We start from the raw sequence: 18314 nt of genomic DNA, 5'->3' as shown, positions 1-18314 counted from the left end.
TAAAAAAAAAAAACCTGTGTTTGTTTATGTGTATGTGTATACTCTGTATGTATGTGATTATCTGGCCATGCAGAAAATATAGTGTATACCATGCTTTTTGTTAAACTATGTGTAATGGCTGATTTGCATGAAAAGAAGGAGAGGTAAAAGTTAACTGAAAAAAGCAAAATACAAGATTACTAAAGAAAAGTCAAATATATAATATCATATTCAGGGATTTATGTAAAATATGTGTGTGTGTGTGTGTGTGTATATATACACACAAATTAATTCAGGGAAGAACATCACAGAGGTCTTCCTCTTTGAAACTAGAAGACACAGCACTACTCCCGCCTCAGAGATCTTGAATCCTACGTGATTCTGCACCACATATCTCTCCTGAGGCTAACAAGTGTTTGTGTTCTATGAAGAGTTATCTGACATCACATGCATGAAGAGTATGAAGGATTGAACATCAGTTTTCCACTCTGTTCTTCACGAGTCACTGCAGTTTCAACTTCTCGACCTCAAATCTGTTTCTTTGTCAGTGAGCCACCAACCCCTGGGGAAGTGTTGATTTTTGCTTAACTTCCAAACTCAGCCTGATTGTTGATGTTCCCACTTCACAATCCTGGACCCACAACGATAGAAGGGGATCATACAGAGAAATAGAGATGTTGTTTCAAGTTGGAACTTGTATTATTCTTTCTCCTAGAAGTACTTTATAGATTTGTGTTAGAAGTTCAGATAATATTAAACATTAAGTACATTTTTGAGGACTAGTCTGAGAGAATAACCACCAGCTTTAATCTTGTTTTTAATGGAAAATAAAAGTACAATGTACACTAAAAAAAACCATTTACAAATTATACAAACAAGCTGTAAATTGGAGACTATATTAGGAAAGAATCTTGTAAATGATAACACTCGTGCAAATGTTAAACTTGGGGGTGATCTGATTTTGACTTGTTGATGGACTTGGCTATTGTAATTAACTCAAATTAATTTCCTTTGATCTTTACTGCTGTCTTTGAGATTATCCTGGAGCTTTCTCCCTATCCAGATTGACTGACCTTCCAAGGCAGACTGGAAGCCTCTTTTTCAGTCAAAGCTTTATCTGTATTTGGTTAACAGTTATTTCCATTATTTGTGCTGCAGTATTTGGCTCTGAGCTTTTACCTACATTTCCAAGCCTAAATAGGAACCAGGGATCATATGAAAGTGGAAAAGGGAAGTTAACATTTATTGAGCATCTACTGTGTGCTAAGTTGTTTCATAATTATAGTAAATATGAAGTAGATATCTCACATGAGGAATAGGCCTTCACAAGTGTACTAGTGTAAGTTTTTAAAAGCATCATGTAAGCAGTGGAGCAAGTTTTGAAAATTTGTATAATTATTCATCTCTAACTTTTATTTAAGTATAGCGTATGTAGTATAGAGTTCATAAGTCAGAAGTGCTTGTTGTTGGATTTTCACAGTGGGGACACACTGTGAAACCAGCTTCCAGATCAAGAAATGGAACATTACTGGAGCCTCAGAAGCCGCCCCGGTGTTTGCTTTCACTCTTCTACCTCCTCCCCACAAGGGTAACTTGGCTTCCTTGTGATTGTCACAGCAAAATAGTTTAATTTACATTAGTTTTGACTCTGACAGATCAAATCATAGCATATATACTCTTTCATGTCCGGCTTCTTTCTTTCAACATTGCCGCTGCTGCTGCTAAGTCACTTCAGTCGTGTCCGACTCTGTGCGACCCCATAGATGGCAGCCCGCCAGGCTCCCCCGTCCCTGGGATTCTCCAGGCAAGAGCACTGGAGTGGGCTGCCATTTCCTTCTCCAAAGCGTGAAAGTGAAGTCGGTCAGTCGTGTCTGACTCTTAGCGACCCCATGGACTGCAGCCCACCAGGCTCCTCCATTCATGGGATTTTCCAGGCAAGAGTACTGGAGTGGGGTGCCATCGCCTTCTCCGTCTTTCAACGTTACGTTTGGATAATTCATTGATCTTGTTACATGCAGTTTAGTTTGCTCATTCTCCTTATTGCATAATATTTCATAGTGTGAATATACCACAATTTGTTTATCCATTCTACCATTAGTGGACATTTGGGTAATTTCCAGTTTTTAGCTATTATAAGTAGTACTGCTATGAACATTTTTATACACACATGTCTTTTAGTGCACAGATATATACATTTCTTTTGGACATATATAATTATTGTGTCAGGGTTTGCCTTAGGAATCTTATTTTTAATTGCTAAACAGTTTTCCAAAGTGGTTATATCAATGTACATGCTCACTGGCAGCATACGGAAATTCTGATGGTCCACATTCTAAAACCCAAAGCGCTTTTCCTTTCACCCAAATCTTACTTAAAGGTAAGAACTTGGTAACAATTTTCTTTTACAAATTCTATGATTCTTTCCAAGATTTTTAGTCTTTGTTCACTAAGTGAGTTTCCTTTTTTATACTGGAAAATATACCTATGCTGAATAGAATTTAGTAGCTTTAGCAGTGTTTCGGAGGCCTCACGTAAGTATTCATCTTCATTGAACCCAGCCTCTTCTATTTTTTCTGCATGGGTGAAAAGAATGGCCGTGTAATTCATCCAAGTGTGGCCCAGAAGTTCCTGAAAGAGAGGAGATAAGTGGCTATTTGCTTTTGACTGTATTTCTCAAAGATGAGCAGAAGAGTTTTGGTTTAACACAGACAGTAAACAGACCTGTACCTCATTATGTTTCTAAAACTGAAATATATAATGGGAAATGATGATGAAGTCAAATAATGTAAGCAAATGCAGAGAGATGGGTGGGCTTTCTTTTAAAAAAAAGCTAAGTTCTCCATTTTATTTTGTTGTAATTTGTGTAAATACAGCTTCAAAACTGTGTATTATCTGTGCTGCATGATATAATTACCTTTACAACATTCAGCAGTTGTACATACTTGCCTGTCAACCTGAATCTGTTAGAACCACTGAAATCCTTTAAGTCAGAGGACCTTACTCAGGAGAATGTCATATCTTTTTCTGTAGGAATATTGTATTATCACTAAAAGCATTTTCTGAGAATTTACAGTTACATAATCTGGTTACAATCTATTGATGAATCAGATGACATGTAATGGAAATGCTATCAAAATACAGTTGGTCATTTGGAACAACTACAAAATATTACTGTGATTCACATCCTCTTCACATATGTAGAATCAAACCCAATTTATTGGGTGACTTCCTCTAATGTGGGTGAAAAATATTGAATACTAGTATTCCTTTGTTTAGTAATACGTAGAAGTTGGTTATATAATAAATTCTTATTTGAATAGTAAAAAGCTGATGTAAAGCAGAAGTAATAGCATGTGGCAGATCATTAACACAGTATGAAAGGCATCTAGAAGTAACCATTTAACTTTTGTGAATATTTGCAAAGTTATATGAAATCATGACAATGCAACAGTAAAGTTCACTCCATTCCAAACACTCCCATTACAAAAATATTTCCAAAGCTGCTACTGTAATAGCAAGAGAAATATGCTTAGGAATAATTTAATAACATATCCAGAACCTCTAAAATTAAAAGAAGGGAGAACAACTAATATTTAGTGCCAGATATGCTAAAGCTTTACCTCTTTTGAAGTTCAACGTGATGATTTGTGGGAGATGCAATTATGGTATGGAGAAACTAATATACAGAGGTTGAGTACAAACCTATACAGAGGTATTAGATTAATACAAACTCTAGTTTATAAAAATACTGAAAAATTGAAAGGTAGTTTGGGAAACTTGAATAAGTATGAGTCATAATATTCAACAACTGAAAAAAATGAAGAAAGGAAACAGGAAACAAGAAGGAAGCGAGGAAGGAAAGAATTGGGATATGCAAATCTAATATGAAAATATAAGAACTGTGGAACAATATACCTAAAAATTAGAAACATCTCAAGACCACAGTTACCAGTTATAACTCCTAATACAGTCTAACTTTTATCAGAGTTATTTATTTTCACATTCATCTCTATAACTTGACTGTGACTTCTTGGAAAGTCTGTGTCTTCCTATATCAATCAAAGCCTCTAATACATTGTGCACTCAATAAATATGTTGGATTAATTTGGAATTTAGACCCTCACCATCATCTTAAATAGATGATTCGGGGTTTTATTTATTAACTTTGGTTCCTCAATTTTGAAGTTTAATCTTTGGGACACAAAATTGTAGTTTCCTGTGAAACTTCTCTCTTCTACTCTAGTTCATTTTCACAGATTTGCCTGTAGTCTGCACTTTCTGTTTTGTATTCAGAGGACTCTCTCAAGGTATAGGTCCCCAAATTTTCCTCATATCAGTCTTTCTACACCATAGAATAATTGTATGCTTCTGGTTCTTCTGAAAATGCCCTGCTTCAAGAAAATCCTCAGACATTTCAAGATCAGTACATTAGAGAATAATTATTTTAACGGGAAGATTCTAACTTTACAAAAAAGAGTTTTGCAAAGAGAGACTTTAATTGGCATATTTTATGTGCCTTTAAAACACAAATTGCCAACCTTTACCCCAACCTTTGAAGAACATAGCTCTTGTGTAAATCAAAGTATATGTGCAATGTCAACATCACATTTTAGCTAATAGTGACATAGCAAAATTAGCAGACCTCAGAGTTTTCCGTATATTCTGTGTACTCTAACACATCTCTTGTGGGAGAGAAGTCAGAGAACTGGAAAATAAATAAACCATACTGTGGATTGAATTGTAACCCCTTTCTCCAAATTGATGTTGAAGACTTAAACTCCAGTCCCTCCAAAGTGACTATTTGGAAATAGGATTATTGCAGATGCAGTTAATTAAGATAAATTCACTAGGCTGGGACTCTAATCCAATATGTCTTTATAAAACAGAACTGTGGACAAAAAACATGAATACTGGGAGAAAACCAGGTAAGCATAAAGTCAGCCATTCATAAGCCAAGGAGAGAATCCTTGGACACATCCCTCACTCTCAGCCCTCAGAAGAAACTCACCTGCTGACATCTATTTCAGACATAGCCTCCAGAACTGACAGGCAATAAATTTCTGTTGCTTAAGCCGCAAAGTTGGTGGTATTTTTATTGCAACCCAAGAAGATTAACCTGAATGGTTGAAAAATCAATGACATGCTAAATATAATAGATTTAGGTTCTGAGAATAAGAAGATTTCTGGGCCATTTACACCAGAATCACTTAGGGTGCTTACTAAAAGTGCATCAAAATCTTCAGGGATGGAACCTGGGGATATAAATTTTTAAAAGCTCTCTGGGGGATTTATTCTTCTGCAAATACTTATTGAGGGATCTACTTTGTTCCAAGACAAGGAATGGTACAAAACATGCATTTCTTGCTTGTGTATGATGGAAATTCTTGTTTACTAACTAAGCTTATGGCTAAGGAAGAGGGACACATAGGGAAAAAGTACATTTAATTTGTTGTCCTTGCAAATGTGATAGAAAATATATTGGCACTACAGAGGTAGACATTTAGTCTAATTTTGGGTGGGGGAGGTAACGTGGGGGTAAAGGGAGGGATCAGAAAATTTATCTGGCATGTGATGATGCCTGAGCATAGAAATTAGCAAGGAATTTCTCAGACGATAAAGACATACCAAGTAAAGAAAGTGATTGAGCATTACTGGGAATTGTATAGTATTGGGATTTTATTTTTAACAAGTACAACTATTGATCTTTCATCATTCTTGCCTCTAGAAGTTTCTCAAATTTAGTGCCATACCTTACATTCCCCAGTGCCTTATTGATGTGCTCATATTGAAATGTTTAATATAAGTTAATAAATAGCTACTGCCCTTAAGCTCCCTTGAGTGCTACTGCCAGAACTATTCTCTGGGTATTGGTTGATGCATGGGCTATATTTGTTATTAAATATTTATACAACATCGACATAATACAAATTAATGTTAAATAAACTGGCTCGAGTGGTTCTCTCCTGAGTTATATGTCATAACATAGAACTCTCCTCTTGCTCGGTTAGTACTTATTGCATTAAATGGTGTAACCTTCACAGTGTGTTTTTAGTTCCTGGCTTTCTATATTGTAACATGAACATGCCCTCCCTGCCTTTGTTTCCACCAGACATTTGCTATACTTTAAACCATAATATAATTCAGGAAAAATGAGTTAAAGCACCTAAGGGTAATAGATTTGTAAGCTTGACACCACTTACGAGTCCATGTGTTCAGCCACTGGAAAGTTTTTACATGTTGGTAATTATTTATGAAAAGATGCTCATGTCCTAAACTGTGAGAGAAATTGCACTTTTGAATTACCGCCAAAAATAGAAGAGAATGGTTGATTTAGCTTATATTCTTTAAATTGATTTTTGGCCAGAAAATAGTTGAATATTTGAAAGTAGTGTTGCTTGGTGTATAGTCATCATGTTAGTGGCCAAACATGTTCTCTACAGACCCAGAGAATAATCACGGTTGATTGATAGCTCACATAAAAATCCAAAAGAAAGATAGGTTAATGTAAGTTATCTGGTGTTAACAATTTAAATATAATACTAAGCTAGATGGAAAATTTATAATCAATCATAAATTGTTTGATTTCAAAGTGCTAATGGGTATGAGTCCATCTAGTCCTTTTGGGACAACTAGTTAGGATTTAAACTTTGTTTTCCAGAAATTGTGTTCATTTTCCCAGGACCTCACCAGCCCTGCCCCATTTGTTTGTGGTTGATGAAATCATAGCATCTGGTCTTTTTAGGGGGAAACTTTTAAAAAAGCCAACTATTACATCAACTGAGGAAAAAAAATTATCATGGATCAGGAGGACAATAAGGACCATTCTTTATGTTATTCCCTTATTCTCTTCCCACTTAGAGCACCACATTTTCTTCTTAGAGAGCCAAAGCTGAATGATAAGCCTTGTTAGATCAGATTTAGAGAAGAGTCAACCTTAGAGATCATCTGTCAAAATTGCCTTATTTTACAGATGAGGATATTAAGGCCTTCCTTGTGATACTAAATGGCTTGGCCAAAGCCACATTGCCAATTATTGGCAGACTTGGGCCTGTAACAGAGGTTCCCTGACTGCCAGACCCCTGTCCTTCCCACTAAATTGCGTCTTCTCAGTTTAACATTACTAACCCAGTGAATTTTTTTCCTACATTTTTTCCCTAAATTAATAAGGAAGTTCTTATATATCAGGGCAGTGTAAGTTTGATTTCACTCTTTTATGAAGCCTATCAAAATATTCCAAAGAAGGCTACAGATAATATGTCCCAGTTTTAGAGTAAAACACTAGCAAAAATGTTATAGTGATCATAGGTAACGTTTATTGTGCACTTGACATGTGGGAGTGTTTGAATTAATTTACCATTATGTTAATATGACATTCATTCCAAAAGTAACCCAGAAAACTATTATCTTTTCCAGTTTATCACTGGAAAGATTGAAGTTTAGAGAAGTTATTTGCCCAAGGTAACAAAGCAAGTAACTAAGTAGGAAATTGAACACAGGGATAACTTACTGCAGGACCCAGGCTCTTAACCTCTGTAATGTGTTGCTTATATCTAGTAGTTCATTTGAATACGTTACTCATCACAGTCTAGATAGTGATGATGACGAAACAATAGTAGTGGCAATTTTCTGCAAACCTACTACGAACCCGCTGTAATTCAGGCATGATGCCAAGCACATTACATTTATTAAATACAGCCTTCAGAGCTCTCTAACATAGGTAAATTATCCCCATTTTATAAATGAGGAACTGAAGCCAAGAAAGTTGTGTTAAGTAACATCTATAGTCATGTACCTAGAACTGTAATAGACATATTTCAACTGAATTCTGTGGAACAGCTAAGCCCATGATCTCTGTTCAGTATGTGCAGGTCTTGCATTGGTCTTTCTGAACCCCGTCTGTGTACACCCATCTATAACATCAGCAGTCAAGTTGTTCATTCGAAATCAAAATACTTGCTTGAAACCTGATTGTATACAGTAATAATACAAACATGATACCATGATCGTGGAAAGAATGTAATCAATTCCTGAATTCAATTCCTAGTGCAGTTTGCATGCTAGCACTTTCCTTAAGGAGACTATTACATATGCTGTGTGCTTGGTCACTCAGTCGTGTGCAGCTCTTTGCGACCCCATGGACTGTGAACCGCCAGGCTTCTCTGTCCATGGGGATTCTCCAGGTGAGAATACTGGAGTGGGTTGCCATGCCCTCCTCCAGGGCATCTTCCCAACCCAGGGATCAGACCCAGGTCTCCCGCATTGCAGGCGGATTCTTTACCATCTGACCAGAGAAGCCCGTTATATATGCTCTGATCTATAATTTAGGGATTTTTTTTTTTAATTCAAATTATAAGATTCAGATGAATCATTCCCTTTTTTCCCCATTTTGGGGAGACAACTCACTAACATCTCTACTGTTTTGCTGTAGATTAAGGAAGGCCTGACATAAAGAGAAAAGGATCATTTGAGGAACCATTTCAGTTGTCACAATTGGCAGCTTATAACCTCTCTATCGGAGAAGGCAATGGCACCCCACTCCAGTACTCTTGCCTGGAAAATCCCATGGACGGAGGAGCCTGGTGGGCTGCAATCCATGGGGTCGCTAAGAGTCCGACACGACTGAGCGATTTCACTTTCACTTTTCACTTTCATGCATTGGAGAAGGAAATGGCAACCCATCCAGTATTTTTGCCTGGAGAATCCCAGGGACAGCGGAGCCTGGTGGGCTGCCATCTATGGGGTTGCACAGAGTCGAACACGACTGAAGTGACTTAGCAGCAACAGCAACCCCTCTATAAAATATTAGAGCACAAATTGAGAGAGATTTAAAGAGACAACAGGGAGGTGCAGGAAAAGAAGAGGTCGCTTCTCTGGCACTGGCCTTGAAGACTCCTTCCATGGAGGGCATCAGTGCCCCCAGAAAGGGGGAAAGGCAAAGGCGAAGACAGATGTTCTGTTCCTCATTTTGCGTGAGCCAGGAAGAAAAAGAAATTCAGGGTGTGTCTGGAAGCAGAGGACCTTAACCACTCCTTGCTCCTTCCTAACAGCTGTGGGTCTTGTTGAATATTCAGACATCCTGCAGCTGCTCCCGGTCTGTGAGCACATCCAGATGGCTGCCACTAGTATCTGAGGCACCTTCAGGAAGAAGGTCATAAACAGCCAGCCTGTGCTTAGGCAGTCTTCACCCAGAGATCAAGGTGGAAGCCCAGAATAGGACTGCAGTGCCTCCAGGGGTCATGACCCTGCTGAGGATTACTAAATCTCTCCTGGGAGAGAGGTTACTTACTTTTGAAAAATTGTTCTGGATCTGAGTCTTTCCCTCGCGCATCTTCTCTCTGCCTTCAACTCCTGAATTGGACACTGACTTAAGGAAGGCAGCCATAAGCAGTGAAGGCTGCATGTATGCCAAATACCATTTAAAAGGATCAGAGACATGTATGAAATGAATTCACTTGTATAAAAAAAAAATTAGGGGATTACAATATAGTTCTGTATCCTAAAACTGGAAAAATCTATTTTCAAAATATATGTCTCTTAAAATGCCCTTTTTTGGATCAGCAGAAAGAAAAATCTGGAGACATACGGAGAGAGGTTAGTTTTTGAGAAATACAGAGTTTACTGGATTACATCCATCTATAGCTTAAGTTAAATGTCTATTTAATAGCAGCTTTAAATGAATTTTTTAAGCTGCTTAAAAATTACACTGACAGTATAGCTCCAGGGCCCCCCTTTTGATTTCTACCAGAAATATTGTTGGAATGCTGGCTTTAATAGGTTAGAGGAGGTTCATGGGCTTTCTTAGATTTCACATTGTTTCTTAATTGCAATCATCTTTGCTTTTGTACAGAATATTCTTGATTTTTCAGGAGTTGGATGATGATTATTTTTTATACTCTTGTCACCCTAATTTTTTCCACTAGTTTTTTTGTGATTACACATATGCTTTTTTTTGTTTGTTTGTTTTAGGAACAGCTATAGTTACTGAAAAAGAAAACGTGTGTCTGTCATTTAGAACAATCTTGTGTCTTTACTAGTTAAAGGAAAATATCTTTAAAGCAAAGTATGCTATCTTTCTAAGTGTAACAAATTCTACATCAACATAATCAGAGATTGGACCAGAAATAGAGTAGCATTCATTCAAATTCATTTTGCTTGAAAATATCTACTCTCTATTCTCCCTGTAGTTTACTTTGGAACTTCTAGTAGAGATGAGATCTCTGAGTTAGGTCAATTAATGAGGCTACTGAGTAATACTAGTCAAGTTTAGCAGTTAAATTTGGGTGGTCCTAGACTAGAGAAGGCAATGGCACCCCACTCTAGTACTTTTGCCTGGAAAATCCCATGGACGGAGGAACCTGGCTGCAGTCCATGGGGTCGCTAGAGTCAGACACGACTGAGCGACTTCACTTTCACTTTTCACTTTCATGCATTGGAGAAAGAAATGGCAACCCACTCCAGTGTTCTTGCCTGGAGAATCCCGGGGACGGGGGAGCCTGGCGGGCTGCCGTCTATGGGGTCGCACAGAGTCGGACACGACTGAAGAGACTTAGCAGCAGTAGCAGCAGCAGACTGGAGAATCAAGAAAGTAAATAAATGAACAAACAGATGAACCATTAGGGAAAGGTGGCATATGTTATTTTTATTCACTCTGAGGTCCCTGTGATCTCATGGCTGGCATGGAGCAGTTATTCACCCTACAGATGAGGCAAGCAAAGCTTCTACAATTCCTGATTTCTTTCCTATAAATAAAGTATAAATCTCCGCTGAATGTTTGCCATGGTGTAGGTCTCAGTGATGCTTCCTCCACTGAGGAGTTATAGATCGCACTGTTTTGGCACTTAATGTGTTGTCATATACGTGTTTATCTATTTGTCTCTTCTAGACTGTGAGTGTTTTGAGGGCAGGGCTCATATTATCACTCACCAATGATTAAACTCTGCTAGTACTCAATACAGTGTTCAATGACTGAATCAGAGTGACCACCACCGCCCCCACCCCCCAGCCATTTATGGCGAACTGTAAGAGGTTGTCCCTTGTTGAAAGGATGCAAGTTGGTATTTTAGTTCAGTGGTTCTAAACTTGACTGTTTTAGAGAAATATATGGAAAGTTTATGCAAATACAGATAGGCAAGCTCTACTCTTGAGATTCTGTTTCAGTAAGGCTTGGATGACTCTGCATTTTTAACAAACAGCTCAGTTGATTCTGAGGCAGATAGTCTGAGACCACATAGACAATCAAATTCTCAGTTCTTAGGAGTTTGAGATTTAGTTAACCTAAGGTCAGTATCTCATTTTTGCTTTGTTTTCTTTTATAAAATAAGAAGTCATTTCCCAGTTATAAAATGACTGACTGAATTCCTCGAAAGGAATTTGTAAACATTACTCTTGGTGGGAGAATCAAGTAATTTTTACCAGTTTTTTCCTATGTGATCAGCGCTTGTTTTAAACTACTTGTTTACAATACCTCTTTTAACCAGTTTTTCATAGTTCATTCCTATTAAGGTGATGCCATCCAAATTGGGAATAATGTCACTGGTGTGACTGCTCTTTACCTGGATCATTTGGACTGGGGAAGATTCTTCCTGTCCACAGAGAGGCACGTCTGCTCTCTGGACCAGCAGTGCAAGGTGCAGACCCTCCTGCCCAAAGTGATGTGCCAGGGCCTCCCTGACCTCCTGTCTCACGTGCTTCTTGCTCAGCCTGCTGTGCGGGTAACCTGGCGTGTCCAACACCTGGACCTGCAGAGTCACCTCTTGCCCTCCTCGACGCATGAAGCTGCGGAAGTGACAGCTGCGGCCCAGACTACAATCTCTGGTCACAGAGCATGGAGCAAAGCTGCTGTGGAAGTCAGTGCTTCCCAGAATAATGTTCCCAGCAGAACTTTTTCCACTTTGAGTCATGCCAAAGAGGGCCAAGTTGATGGTCATCTTGTTGGAGTTCATCATGGCTCTGGGTAAACAAAAGCTCAGCGTAAGCAGTCAGGCATCTCCCCTCAGCAATGTAAGGCTTCTTAACTGGCCTAGAGCACCCCAAGTATTGCCTCGGATTTGCTCTCCCCTCCTTTGTGTCTAAAGCATGGAGGAGCACACCACTAAAGCAGAGACCCCCCAGTGACAGAGGGAAAGTGGAAATAATAGTAGTAGTTTACACTCAGAGAGGAGAGAGAAATCTAATATAGATAATGAAAGGAGGAGGAAGCAATAATTGTAGGAAAATGAGGAAAAGAATTACATGAAGATAGTGTAAGCCATGTTTAGGAGAACCGTGTCAACTTATCAGTGTGATAGGTGAGTTGGTTTAATGATGGGTGCTGAGGTCTCTCAGTTCAGAAACAAAGATAGCAGCAATATTTGAAAATGATTCACTCTTGGTGGAGAAGTGGAAACAGTACAGTGGAAGAAACGGCCCTTCTTGCGTTTTAAACAGTGTTCTGCCTTCCCCACTCCCTGCCTCCCCACCCCTTGAATATACAAGTGGCATCTGCAAAAAATCATCTTTCCTGACTTCCTGAATGCTTCTCTCCTATGAAACATGAATAATATTAAAGGAGGACTTCTGTTTCTGTTTACTAATTTTTTAACAACTGGGCAACGTTCTGATGAAAATGATTACTTTAATTTCTGTTATGAAATAATTAATCATTTCCGTGGTTCACCATAGCTCAGTATTGGCTCTTCAACAAAGGAAGGAAAGACCAGCACATTGTACAGTTCACTTAGGAGGGAGGAGAACCTTGGGAGAATCTATTTCATTACAACACCCCTAAAATGTAGTTATTTTTGTGTATTTTAAGGTCATCCGTCATTTTCATTATATCGATAAGGCAAAGCTACTGGCCAGTCACCAAATGTACTCAATCTGTTGATTCAGAAATAAAGACATTGAAAATTGCATATTTACTATTTTTGCTTATAACTTGTATTTTGACTATAAAGTTCTATGTGCCTCTTTCTTTTCCTCTAATGCCTTTCACCTTACTCTCTCCAGACCTTAATATGAACATGTTGAAGGAAACTTACACCCTCGTACGAACGACACTCACCTCAGGAGTCCCTGCAGATGACCCCATCCCACCTCACCCAGCTCATTCAGCTGTGGCAGCTGTGCCATAGTCACTCAGATTTCTTTTTACTCCAGAATTAGATGTGTAATTTTTTAAAAAAAGAATTAATTAATTTTGGAATCCCAACCAGTTTGCTCTATGTCACGTACCTTTTCCAATCTTAAAAATGCTTGTTCCAGAGACTTCCCTCAAGCTGCTATGGTTGTTCGGTATGAACTTCAACCTTCTGACAGTATTACTGTACCACTCTGAGACTGATACTGTATGTACTTTATTTAGTTAATCTATTACCAGAATACTTTCTATAAATGATTAGCTGTCCTCCTCTAATCAGCATTGACTTTTTTTTGTCACTTGAGAGATATGTAATTTCAATAGGTACTTCCTGAAATTTCTATTTCCAGGATTAACTTATTTGTTTAAGATAATTGTTAATAGGTAACAATTTATCATATAGCCTAATGAAATGCAATATTGGCAAGTGTTAAATAGAAACTAGACATTTAAAAGCAAAGGTCACAATTTTGTCCTTTGTAATTGACATATCACTAATTCATGAAAATTTTCAACAGATATGTAATATACATACAATAGTATTGACTTCATAACGGTATTTAGTTCATAAATTTAAAAATTCTCTAAAAAACTCTCTTGGCTATTTCCATGCAATTGAAATTTATTATTTTGATATGATCACTAGCATGATTATATCAACATATACAGTTTCCATATCAATTAATGATAGCATATTTCAGAAAAGTACAATTAGCTACAACTTAAAGCCATGTAAACTTTGCTTAAAAATTGGGTTTTTATTTTATTATTAAAAGCTTAAATTTGATTTTTACACTTTTTAGTATATAAGCCACATTTACCAACATAGTTAGTGTATAAGTTGTAGAAACCTTTGTTTTGTTATATTCTGGTTCATCTTCTCCTGTACCTCTCAAAAAGTCTGTGAAGTATGTACTTCTGCATGAAGGAATCTTGGAGACATCTGGAATGACTTATGACTTCATAAGGGCAGAAAATCTTCCTGTGTGGATATGACAAAGAAAACATAAACTGTATTCATTCATCTGAGAAGCACATTTAACTTTTGAATGAAGCAGAAAGAGCCTCCCCCAGGTGGCAGTAGCACCCTGTTTCCTAAGAAGTTATTTTGAACAAGAATTTATTTTCATTTTCTTCCTCAAAGCATAACCTGACATTCTCCAACTAGGCAATTTATATCAATACATATTAATTTTGTGGAAAATCTTTTGAGCAAAGGCAAAACTAAGCCTTCTTTATTATGTCCCTTATATAAAGTGGCAACCGTAGAAGATCTTTAGTTTTCAAAGTGTCCTCTTTGAAATCATAGTTAAATCATTTGCTGGGTGCAACAGTTGATGGTTTAAAAAATAAAGTTCAGAATTCATATGCGTAGTGAAAAGTTCCAGTAAGACTGCAGAGTTTAACAACAATTTGCAACAGATTTAACAGAAGTTTTAGATCTGTGTCAATTTAGAGATCATATAAAAGGGTAATATATTGGTAGGTGTTTGATGATTTTTAATGATTGATGGTCATTCTTTTTGAGTCAAGGTGAAAAAAACTACTTGAAATGTTACCTTCACTCTTTTTAATAACTTGGTTAAACTTAATATAGCAGCGATAACTTTAGTAGTGGGTTCAGGAATTAATTCTCTGAGGACAGGAACTGTCCTTGTTTGAGAAAATAATTTGATTAGCTACTTGATATAGAAAAGGGGCTCCTGAGAGCTTGAGCCAAATTAGCTAACAATGGGAGTCAAACTGCTGGAGATGAGGGAAGTGATGGGGGCGGGGCGGAGAGGGGGATGTGGAGAATAAAGATGTTCTGGGTATAGAAGGAAGAGAAAATTAGAGCTATGACATTAGAACATAAAAGGAAGCTGAATTTCCCACTGTGGAAATGGCTAAGGGACTATGTTAGAGCAGAGACAGCTAATGTTCAACTTTAATCTTTTACATTTCTGGGCTGTAAAATCAGCTGTGTTCACAATTCCCTTTTTGTTTTTGTTTTGTTTTGAATTATTGTTAACCTTTTACATGATTTTATTTTATTTTTATGGAAAGACCTGAGATCCACCCTAGGTTAGCACAGGACAAAGACCACAAAAGTTGACGACTGTAAAACGGTATCTGAACTGAATCAGGAGAGAGGAGGCCGAACCTAGGACTCTAGTCCCTCGGCCCTTGCAGGAATCTTTGGGAGGACCGTGAATTTTCCAGTCTGTAAAATGAGATATTATGTGGTAAGGGTGACTCTGGTTTACATGGTAACGATTATATTTTAAATCATACACACACACACACACACACACACTTACTAGTTTCCTAGGGCTGCGATAGCAAAGTGCCATACACTGAGTGCTTGAAACAACAGAAATTAGTTTTCTCCTTGTTTCAGAATCTGTAAGTTTGAGATCAAGGTGTCAATGGGATTGGTTACTCCTGAGGCCTCTCTTCTTGGCTTGCTAATGGCCGTCTTCTCCCTGTGTCTTCATGTGGACTTTCCTCAGCAGGTCAGGTTTCCTCTTTTTGTAAGGATACCAGTCATAGTTGATTAGGACCCATCATAATGACTTCATTTTAACATAATTACCTATTTAAAGGTCTTATCTCCAAATACTGTCACATTCTGAGGTACTGAGAGTTTGGATTTTAACATAAAAATGGTGGAAGGGGAACATAATTCAGCCCTTAACATACACGCATTAATATCAAATATTAATTGGTATATATGTATGTCTGTATGTATATACACAGATATGTTTATGTAATTATATAGATTTTATTTCTCATACACACTCATGTATTAATGTGTGTATGTGTATACATTATAATATGTAAATTATATGTCTCTATACTCAGTAAAATTATGTTGCTATACTCCATAAAACTGATGTAGTATAAGTAGTTCTTGACTTATGGCAATTTGGTTTAAAGGTACTCTCAAAATTTAGACAAATTCCAGTTTGCATTGAATTGAACTGTGAACCCCTTGCTTGTGTTATGTCTTTTCATAATAAAGAAGACCCTTAGAGTAACAACCAGAATCTGTATTTATGATATCTAAATGATCTTAACCTTGGCCAACACTGCTCTAAGTCAAAGGAAACAGTGACAAGCTGGCTAAAGATGGTGGTGACTTGATTGATTACACCTGAGCTAGTCTTAGAGTAAGACTCAAATCTCACCTTTCAAAAATTTTAGAGAAGACTGATCAGCAGTTTAAGTTTTCTGGACAAATGGTTCTAATTTGAATATAGTTTGAAGGTTCTTGAAACAATGAAGAATGTCCATATTTAAACAGGAATATTCCTGGGAGTAGGAGAAGGTTTCAGTCCAAACTTGGTTGGTTTCATATTTTAAAGACCCTACCAATCTCATCCCCACAAAAGAATGTTTATGGTGTTTTGGTTTTTGTTTGATGTTACTATCAATCTTTTTTAATTTTTTGTTTTCCTTGAATATTTCTGATTAATTTTTTAGGACTATAAATGAAATATGTATATTTTAAAGCAGGGAATTGGTAATAGAACAAAGAAAAGTAGGATCACTTCAAAATCTTGTATTTCCTGGGACCATGGGCCAGTGGCTTCTCTTGAAGAATGATACAGTAAATACATTTCTTTTTCCAACTCATGTTCTCCCTATTTACTTCTCATCTTTAAGATCCATTACTGTAATGAGAGGCATTAATAATGGGATTTTGTTTAGCATGTGAATTGTATGTAGGCCAGAGTAATTGTTGGCAATTACTTAATAAGAATATGGTATTTTTTTCCTATTAATATTTACAGCACTCACTTTTCTAATATTTACTATTTTAGCAACTTTATTAATGTGAGATTGGTTTGTAGCTTTCTATTTTTATCCTATATTTGATCAGGAATGTGCTAAACTCTTAAAATGAATTGTTTATTTTATGATGCTCTGCAATAATTTAGATACCTTGGCAATTAAGATCCCTTGAAAGTTCAAAGAAACCTTCACAAAAGAACCAGGCCCAGCAATTTTCTGGAGGTCATTTCAGAACAACTTAAAAAAATTACTGCCATAGTAATTTGACTCTTCTTATGTCAGTTTTGGTGATTCATTGTATAATTAACATACTTTACCCATATTTTCATTTTCTAATGTATAATTATCTCCATTTCTAGCATTAGAGCCCTTTTCTTGTTCTATAATGACTTTTCATTGAGTTTGATTTTATATACTTAATAAATATATGCACATATGAGCATGTATTTGTGCACGTATGTGTATGCATTTGACTTTTGTACTTTTATTGTTTGAAGTAGATTTTCATGAAGATAAATGAAGTTTATAACCTGATACCTCTAGGATATAATGAATGATTTGGCTTACAACAACTAAATGTTTGATCACCAGCTCCAAGCCAATTATGCTGAAAATTGAGAATCACAAGTACACTCATTTTCAATTACAATATAGTGAGTCATTATACAAATATATGTCGTTATTGGTGAAATGAATACAACTTTGAAAGCAAGAGAACAATCAGTAAACTTTGAATTCAAGTCATCTCGAAATTCCCAAGCCTTATTCTTGAAAAATTTCTGCTAAATTCTTTACCCTAATTTAGATCCTCTTTGCTAAAAGACTTCTTATTTACTCTTGAGAAATAAGATAATATAGTATAATACAGAATGTCATTGAAAATATATTCATACAAAAATAATTTTTATGTCAAAGATCTTATATGCTTTATTTTTCCTACCCAGGAAATAACATGTATTCAGCCTGTATAGATAAATGTATTTTATTAGCCAAATGCACAGAAACAGAGGGTGTTATAATAATTAATAAAGTTTTTAACCTCTTAGCCCTTGAGACAAGACACTAGACTAGTTTCAACTTCTTAAAGACTTTATTATTATTCAATGTTAAACATTTATATGTTATAAATGCTTCTAGTAATGTCCTAGGAAACACTAGAAACTTCACTTATTATGATATGAAGTGTCATGAATGCCGTGGATAATAGTTACAAATAAAGTGGTAGCCATGGATATCAGATGCTACACCTGATTTTTCTTTGGCTTGGTGCTACAAAATCTCCTGTTTTATGCCAAATACTTTAAAAAAAATAAAATAACTGAGAACCCAAGTCAAGAAAAATAGACCCTGAATAATAACTGTAACTTGTATAATATGCTTATAATATTTCTAGGATAACTAGTTTTTCCTTTCCAAGAAAATGTAAAATTTTTTTCTTCCT

The 18314-nt window shown here is 36.6% G+C and overlaps 1 protein-coding gene across 1 annotated transcript; it reads right to left on the bottom strand.

The window, feature by feature from the left end:
* Nucleotides 1–2346: 2346 nt before the first annotated feature.
* GIMD1 (GIMAP family P-loop NTPase domain containing 1) lies at nt 2347–11924 on the bottom strand. The gene is made up of 2 exons (XM_019962344.2): nt 11532–11924; nt 2347–2607 (listed from the first exon to the last, which is right to left on the bottom strand). Exons 1-2 carry the CDS (start codon nt 11922–11924, stop codon nt 2347–2349), a joined length of 654 nt encoding a protein of 217 aa, XP_019817903.1.
* Nucleotides 11925–18314: the final 6390 nt, after the last annotated feature.

This window comes from Bos indicus, chromosome 6 (genome assembly GCF_029378745.1).
Source record: "Bos indicus isolate NIAB-ARS_2022 breed Sahiwal x Tharparkar chromosome 6, NIAB-ARS_B.indTharparkar_mat_pri_1.0, whole genome shotgun sequence".
Classification (NCBI taxonomy): Eukaryota; Metazoa; Chordata; class Mammalia; order Artiodactyla; family Bovidae; genus Bos; species Bos indicus.
This window is presented reverse-complemented; position numbering and strand designations above follow the sequence as displayed.

Bases quoted from the DNA above. Each gene is read 5' to 3' on its own strand.
- GIMD1 (XM_019962344.2), bottom strand. From the start codon at position 11,924: ATGATGAACTCCAACAAGATGACCATCAACTTGGCCCTCTTTGGCATG. The intron at 2,608-11,531 runs GTAAAGAGCAGT...CCTCTCTTTCAG, and splicing joins CCCCAGTCCAAATGATCCAG to GAACTTCTGGGCCACACTTG.